Source organism: Mandrillus leucophaeus, unplaced genomic scaffold, assembly GCF_000951045.1.
Source record: "Mandrillus leucophaeus isolate KB7577 unplaced genomic scaffold, Mleu.le_1.0 Scaffold53, whole genome shotgun sequence".
NCBI classification, from domain to species: domain Eukaryota; kingdom Metazoa; phylum Chordata; class Mammalia; order Primates; family Cercopithecidae; genus Mandrillus; species Mandrillus leucophaeus.
This window is the reverse complement of record NW_012105697.1, coordinates 2,757,613-2,765,608: the sequence shown is the minus strand read 5'-3', so window position 1 is coordinate 2,765,608 and position 7,996 is coordinate 2,757,613. Positions and strand designations below refer to the sequence as shown.

Sequence of the window (7,996 nt, the reverse complement as noted above, 5' to 3'; positions counted from 1 at the left end):
CTGCTTTCCAACAGCCCTTTTTCAAGGGCTATATTCTTTCTAATGTATGTTTAAGATATCTCTCAGCCTGTCATATGCCTTTTAACTTTGCATACAGTATCTTATGCCATGAAAAAGGTTTAAATCTTCTACATAGTCCTGTCATTCTCCATGGCTTCTGGACCGTGTCCTGCTTCCCAAAGACTTCCTGAACCTAAAGGCACAGAAATACTCTACATTCTCCTCTACCATTGTAACAGTATTTCCTCTTATATCTGTAACCAGTATAGAATGAACTTCTGTGTAAGGAATAAAATGGGATGCTGACTTTATTTCCAGTTGGATAACTGTCAAAGACATTTAATCTCCCCCAATGATACATCGAAAACACTTCTGCAATATAAAAAACCCATGGGATATGCCCTTCTACAAAATCTCCCTTCTGATAGCTCCCTAATTAACACTCAACATGAATTTCAGAACTGTCAATGTAAAAGTAACCTACATGATTACAATATTGAAATATTCATCTAGGATCATGTTATGGATCTCCATTTATTCAGAGCCTCTGTTCTCCATCAGTAGAGGCTAATAATTTCCTTTTGTATATAACTAAGTAAACTCACCTATACTTTCATTTTTTTCCCCTTGGTTTGATATCAGAGTTGACTTAGCCTCATGAAAGAAGTGGAACATTTTAAGTGTGTGTGTGTTTTTTAAAATACACTCCAGAACAACTTTACTAGTGGATCCTTGAAAGGTTAGACTAAATCTGTGAACCCACATGTTGAAATACAACTATATTACTCAATTTCTCTTTCTTCAGTTAAACATTAGTTTTTTGTTTTGTTTTTGCTTGACTAAATACAGTCTTTTATATATTCTCCCCAGGAATTCTAATTCTTTTGTTCATTTTATCCAGAGCTATATAGCCACTTCTTAAAACATGTTCTGTGCATCAAGTCATAATTAATTTCCTCACCAACAAGGGAACACAGCCTTAATCATGAGAGAGCCACTCTGATGTTTTATTATAATATTAAATGTTAAGCATACTACATGTGCTAATCACCGTCTACCTTAAGATACTGTTTTAAGTCAGGCTGGTTGCCTGTAATTCCAGCCACTTGAGAATGAGGTGGGAGGATCACTTGAGCACAGGAGTTTGAGATCACCCTGGGCAACATAGTAAGACCCCATTTAAAACTTTTTTTAGTTTAAAAAAAGATACGGTTTCGGTTCCAAAATTTTTACGATTGCCAAACTGCTTTCAAGAATACACTGTTTAAAAATAACTTACATCAACTCTGAAGAATACTTATCTAACATTTACCAAGCACTTAGTATGAGCTGATCATTTTGCTAAGCACCCTATGTACATCAAGTATTTTAACTAGAGTTTTAAGAGAGTAATTTAATTTGCATTTTTCAAGGGTCACTGTGGCTGTAATGTTAACTCGAAAGGGACAAAAGAGGATGAAGTTTTAGAATTCACGGGTATCCAACCCATTGAATGTGAGGACTTTTATGCTTATTTGAGGTGGTGTATCACTAAAATTATGCATAGACTTTTTTTTTCTTAGCTCATCAGCTATTGTTAATGTTACTGTATTGTATGTGTGGCACAAGACAATTTTTCTTCTTCCAATGTGGCCCAGGGAAGACAAAAGGTTGGACACCTGTGTAATGACTGAAATAGTCAAGGTGAAATGACTGTGTTTTGAACTGGGGAACGAAAAGAAGTGGATACATTCCAAAAGTATTTAGCAGATATATCCACAGGACTTGGTGATGTAGTGGGTGAGGGACAGCTGGATGCCTGAAATGAACTCACTGATGAGCAAGGTGTGCATTTCGTCTGAAGACATTTGCACATTCTTTACATTGTTAGGACCTCTTTGCAGTATGAATTCCTCCATGTAAAGCATTCAATCTGGCTGCAGGTTTTTCTTGTGTATGCTTCGCGAAGTTCTCATGATGTGTTTTTCAGTTCCATCAGGTCATAAGTTCTTCTCTAAACTGGTTATTCTAGTTAGCAATTCCTCGAACCTTTTTTCAAGGTTCTTAGCTTCCTTGCATTGGGCTAGAACATGCTCCTTTAGCTCACAGGAGTTTATTGCCCACCTTCTGAAGCCTACTTCTGTCAATTTGTCAAACTCATTATCTATCCAGTTTTGTTCCCTTGCTGGCGAGGAATTGTGATCCTTTGGAGGAGAAGAGGCATTCTGGTTTTTGGAGTTTTCAGCCTTTTTGCACTGCTTTCTCCCCATCTTCATGCATTTATCTACCCTTGGTCTTTGATGCTGGTGACCTTCAGATGGGGTTTCTGTGTGGATGTCCTTTTGTTGATGTTGATGATATTCCTTTTTGTTAGTTTTCCTTCTAACAGTCAGGCCCCTCTGCTGCAGGTCTGCTGGAGTTTGCTGGAGGTCCACTCGAGACCCTGTTTGCCTGGGTATCACCAGTGGAGGCTGCAGAACAGCAAAGATTGCTGCCTGTTCCTTCCTCTGGAAGCTTTGTCCCACAGGGGCACCCACCAGATGCAAACTGGAGCTCTCTTGTATGAGGTGTCTGTGGACCCCTGCTGGGAGGTGTCTTCCCATCAGGAGGCATGGGGGTTAGGGACCCACCTGAGGCAGTCTGTCCCTTAGCAGAGCTCGAGCACTGTGCTGAGAGAACTGCTGCTCTCTTCAGAGCTGGCAGGCAGGAACGTTTAAGTCTGTTGAAGCTGTGCCCACACCCACCCCTTTCCCCCATGTGCTCTGTCCCAGGGAGATGGGGGTTTTATCTGAACTTTTTTCAGAGATGCCCTGCACAGAGAGGAGGAATCTAGAGAGGCAGTCTGGCTACAGAGGCTTTGCTGAGCTATGGAGGGCTCTGCCCAGCTGGAACTTCCCCGTGGCTTTGTTTATGCTGTGAGGGGAAAACCACCTATTCAAGCTTCAGTAATGGCAGATGCCCCTTCCCCCACCAAGCTTGAGCATCCCAGGTCGACTTCAGACTGCTGTGCTGGCAGTAAGAATTTCAAGCCAGTGGATCTTAGCTTGCTGGGCTCAGTGGGTATGAGCCCACTTAGCTCAATCACTTGGCTCCCCGGCTTCGGCCCCCTTAACAAGGGAGTAAGTGGTTCTGTTTCACTGGCGTTCCGGGTGCCACTGGGGTATCAAAGAAAACTCCTGCAGCTAGCTTGGTGTCTACCCAAATGGCCGCCCAGTTTTGTGCTTAAACCCAGGACCTTGGTGGCATAGGCACCCAAGGGAATCTCCTGGTCTATGGGTTGCAAAGACCATGTGAAAAGCTTAGTATCTGCACCAGAGTGCACCATTCCTCATGGCACAGTCCCTCATGGCTTCCCTTGGCTAGGGGAGGGAGATCCCCGACTCCTTGCACTTCCCAGATGAGGTTACGCCCCACCCTGCTTCGGCTCGCCCTCCATGGGCTGCACCCACTGTCTAACCAGTCCCAATGAAATGAGCCGGGTACCTCAGTTGGAAATACAGAAATCACCCACCTTCTGTGTTGCTCTCATTGGGAACTGCAGACCAGAGCTGTTCCTGTTCAGCCATCTTGCCAGCTTCTGGCTGAAGGTTTTTCTACATTTCTTACGTTTATGTTTTTCAACCAGTGGGACATCGCTGATTAACAGTAAGGGATTGATGATAACTAAAGGCTTGGCCACATGCACTACATTCTTAAGGTTCTTCTCCAGTATGACCTCTTTGATGATAAATTAAGGATAACTTTCTTCTGAATGCCTTCCCACATTTAAAACACTGATAGGGCCTTTGGCCAGTGTGGAGTCTTTGATGTTGAGCACAGGATGAGCTATCACTAAAAGCCTTTCCACATTCAGTACATTTATAGGGTTTCTCTCCAGTATGAATTCTTTGATGTTGAGTAAGATTGGAAGTTTGGCTGAAGGCTTTCCCGCATTCATTACACTCATAAGGTTTCTCTCCTGTATGAGTTTTCTGATGTTGGGCAAGGTGTGATCTCTGTTTGAAAGCATTTCCACATTCAATACATTCATAAGGCTTCTCTCCAGTATGAATTCTCTGATGAGTAGCCAGCTGCGAACTGATTCTAAAAGCTTTTCCACATTCTTTACATTCATAGGGTTTTTCACCAGTATGAATTCTCAAATGACTAACAAGGTGTACATTCTGCCTAAAGGCTTTCCCACATTCCTTGCATTCATAAGGTTTCTCTCCAGAATGTACTCTTTGATGCTGAGTGAGTGATGCATGATGGCTAAAATCTTTCCCACATATATCACATTCATAAGGTTTCTCTCCTGTGTGAATTCTCTGATGTACAGTACGGGATGAACCAGAGCTGAAGGTTTTTCCACACACATCACATTTGTAAGGTTTCTCTCCTGTATGAATTCGCCTATGCAGAATAAGTCCTATGTGAACACTGAAAGCTTTCCCACAATCAATGCAATTAAAAGGCTTCTCTCCAGTATGATAACTCCTCCAGTGACGAATAAAAGATGTGTTATACCTAAAAGCCTTCCCACACTCAATACATTCATAGGGTCTTTTCCCAGTGTGACATCTCTGATGGCGAGCAAAAGATGAGCCATCACTGAAGGCTTTGCCACATTCTTTACATTCATAGGGTTTCTCTCCAGTATGAATTCTCTGATGCTGAGCAAGGTGTGCAGGCTGTCTGAAGGCTTTTCTACATTCCTTACATTTATATGGCTTTTCTCCAGTATGAATTCTTTGATGTTGAATAAGGTGTTCACTTTGTTTGAAGGCTTTCCTACATTCTTTACATTCAAAGAGTTTCTCTCCAGTATGTGTTCTGTGATGTTGAGCAAGGTGTTGCCTTTGCTTGAAGGCTTTTCCACATTCCTCACATTCATATGGTTTTTCACCAGTATGAATTCTAAAATGAACAGTAAGGGATGAGCTATGGGTGAAGGTTTTGTCACATTCATTACATTTAAAAAGCTTCTTTCCTACATAGACTTTCTTGTGTTTTATTACCATAGAATTTTTGGAGAAGCTTTTTTTATCTGATGTGTGATTATAAATATTCTCTTCTATGTTTTCCAGATGGATACATTTCCCATATTTAGTATATTTGAATTCTGTTTCCTTAGTGAGGGTTTCTTTATGAGTGATTGTTTCTTTCTTGCTAAAAATATTGTGACTTCCCATCTGCTTCTCAAAAAGGTCTTCCCATTTCCAGTTTTCTTCAAAAGTGGAACACTCAAGTCCATAGCTTGTAATTCCCTCCATGCATGCATCATCATACATGAACTGCTTCAGAGGTAATTCCTGTGTCTCATATATAGATTCCCAATCTGAAAGATATAAAAAAAGTGAATGTTTCCTTTATCATGGCTACATCAAAGGAGACATTGTGAAAAAGGTAATTTAAAAATATTTAATAAATCTCACAAAACCTGTTATGTACAGGCATGTCAACTGGAAAATATGCAGGGAGACCCCAAGAAAGACAGCTCATGAAGGAACATGGAAAAGGTGATTAAGAAAACTAAATGGGCTAGGTGTAGTGGTTCAGGCCTATAATCCCCAGCACTTTGGGAGGCTGAAGTGGACTGCTTGAGCCCAGGAGTTCAAGACCAGCCTGGACAACATGGCAAAACACCATCTCTGCAAAAAATACAAAAATTAGTCAAGCATGGTGGTACATGCCTGTAGTCCCAGTTACTCAGGAGGCTGAGGTCAAAGGATCACTTGAGCCCAGGAAGTTGAGGCTGCAGTGAGTCACGATTGCCCTACTGCACTCCAGCCTAGGCAGAGCGAGACCCTGTCTCAAAACAAAAACAAAAACAAAAAACAAAAACCTCAATGTAGGATGAAATCCTAGAGAAGTAGTCTGCTATGGTAATATTTCATGCCTGTATTGACCTAACAGACTATAAATTAAGCTCTCTTCATCTACTCTCTTCCACTTGTAATTGGTTTTCATATATAGTTATGTTAACTTTGTTTAAATACCAATATCGTATCACTACTGCTGCTGAAAACTCTCTAGAGATCTCCAGTAACCACATACCCTATGGTTTGTGATTATCTTAGGATTTAGGTGAAATCCTATGGTTATCTTTTCATAATCAGAAAATGGTGTTCCAATGAAATCATCTACATGTTTTGATAAAGTGAACTTTTCAATTCTGAGTTCCCTGAACTTTAATCTGCATATTGAGAGATTTTTTCCATTCACCTTACTTTCAACAGCCTGGTAAAATGATAACTTCTTAGACTACCTTTTTATTTAAAAAAAAAAAAAAAGAGAGAGAGAGAGGGTTTCACTTAGTTGTCCGGGCTGGAATGCAGTGGCATGACCATAGCTCACTAATTCCTGGGCTTAAGCAATCTTCCCACCTTCTTTTGAGTAGCTAGGATTACAGGTGTTAGCCACTGTACCCAGCACCTTAAGTCACTGCTTAACAGGGTTTTACCATTTCCCCTTTTGAAGAAATGAATTTTATAATGATATGTAGGTTGATATCACTATTAATCACATTCTTATTTACTACCACGAGTAACTTTCTTAACTGTTGACCTAGAACATAAGTTTAGAGAAGGAATAAATGTCCTTTAAAAATTATTGCAACATCGGCCAGGCGCAATGGCTCATGCCTATAATCCCAGAACTTTGGGAGGCGGGCATATCACCTGAGGTCAGAAGTTTAAAGACCAGCCTGGCCAATGTAGTGTAACCCCTTCTCTAGTAAAATCACAAAATTAGCGGGACATGGTGTCACCTGCCTATAATCCCAGCTACCTGGAAGGCTAAAGCAGGAGAATCGCTTGAACCCAGGAGGCATAGGTTGCAGTGAGCCGAGACTGCGCCATTGCTCTCCAGCCTGGGCAACAAGAATGAAACTCATCTCAAAAAAAAAAAAAAAAGAAAAAGAAAAAAGAAAAAAATATTGCTACATCACTTACCATAGATAGAAGAAATCTGGGCATATATAAAAAGTTATCAGTAAAATATAAAGAAATTTATATTGAAGAGGTGATACTGAGAGAAAACCTGAGGGAAAAGGTGGTTCAAGAAAAGGCAAAGGAAGTACTTTCCTTTTCTATGTCATCCATAGGAAATCATTGACTAATCCAATATTTCCTAAGCAATTATACATTATGCACTAAGCATTTGTGATATCAAAGTAATGAAGGAATTGTTCTTGAAAAGTTTAGAAAGTAATTAGGAAGACAAGACCAACAACAAAAAAGTAATTTGAGAAGATAATATAAAACATAATCAAGTGTGAGCCCATGTGATAAAGATTAAATTGTTATAAAAGTTCAGAGATGGGAGAGATCAAATCCACTAGAGCAGTTAAGAAAGGTTTTGAGGTATTAACAAGCTTTGTCGTTCAGGTCTTCATGGTATCAGGAATATCCAGTGTCTTGAATAACTTGGGTTGCTATAACAAAATAATATTGTGTCGCTTAATGATGGGGACATGCTCTGAGAAATGCATCATTACGGATGGGCAATTACAGAGCATACTTACACAAATCTTGATGGTATAGCATACTGCACACTTCGCCTATATGGCCTACCGCTCCTGGTCTACAAGCCTGTGCAACATGTTACCATACTGAATACTACAGGCAATTGAAGCGCAATGGTATTTAAATGTTTAGATAGGTTTGTATCTAAACATATACAAACATAAAGAAGGTAAAGTATGATATGAGGACATTTTATATATATATTTTTTGAGACAGGGTCCCCTCTGTCACCAGGCTGGAGTACAATGGTATGATCATGGCTCACTGAATCCTCAAACTCCTGGGCTAAAGTGATCCTCCTGCCTAGCTTCCTGAGTAGCTGGCAGTACCAAGTGCATGCCACCATGCCCAGCTAATTTTTTATTTTTAGTAGAGACAAGGTCTTGGTGTTGCCCAGGCTGGTCTAGAACTCCTGTTGAGGCAATTCTCCCACCTCAGCCTCTCAAAGTACTGCGATTATAGGCATGAGCCACCATGCCAAGCAATAGAAGAGATTTTTTTTTTTTTTTTTT

General features: G+C 40.4%; 1 protein-coding gene across 1 annotated transcript in view; it reads right to left on the bottom strand.

Moving 5' to 3' along the window:
• Positions 1–3,671: 3,671 nt before the first annotated feature.
• ZNF471 (zinc finger protein 471) overlaps positions 3,672–7,996 on the bottom strand; it is a 9,825-nt gene continuing 5,500 nt past the window's right edge. The window contains exons 3-4 of the mRNA XM_011997038.1: positions 4,486–5,296; positions 3,672–4,398 (exon numbers count right to left, since the gene is read on the bottom strand). Coding sequence (XP_011852428.1) covers positions 3,672–4,398; positions 4,486–5,296 — 1,538 coding nt within the window. The remainder of the gene's footprint in view (positions 4,399–4,485; positions 5,297–7,996) is intronic.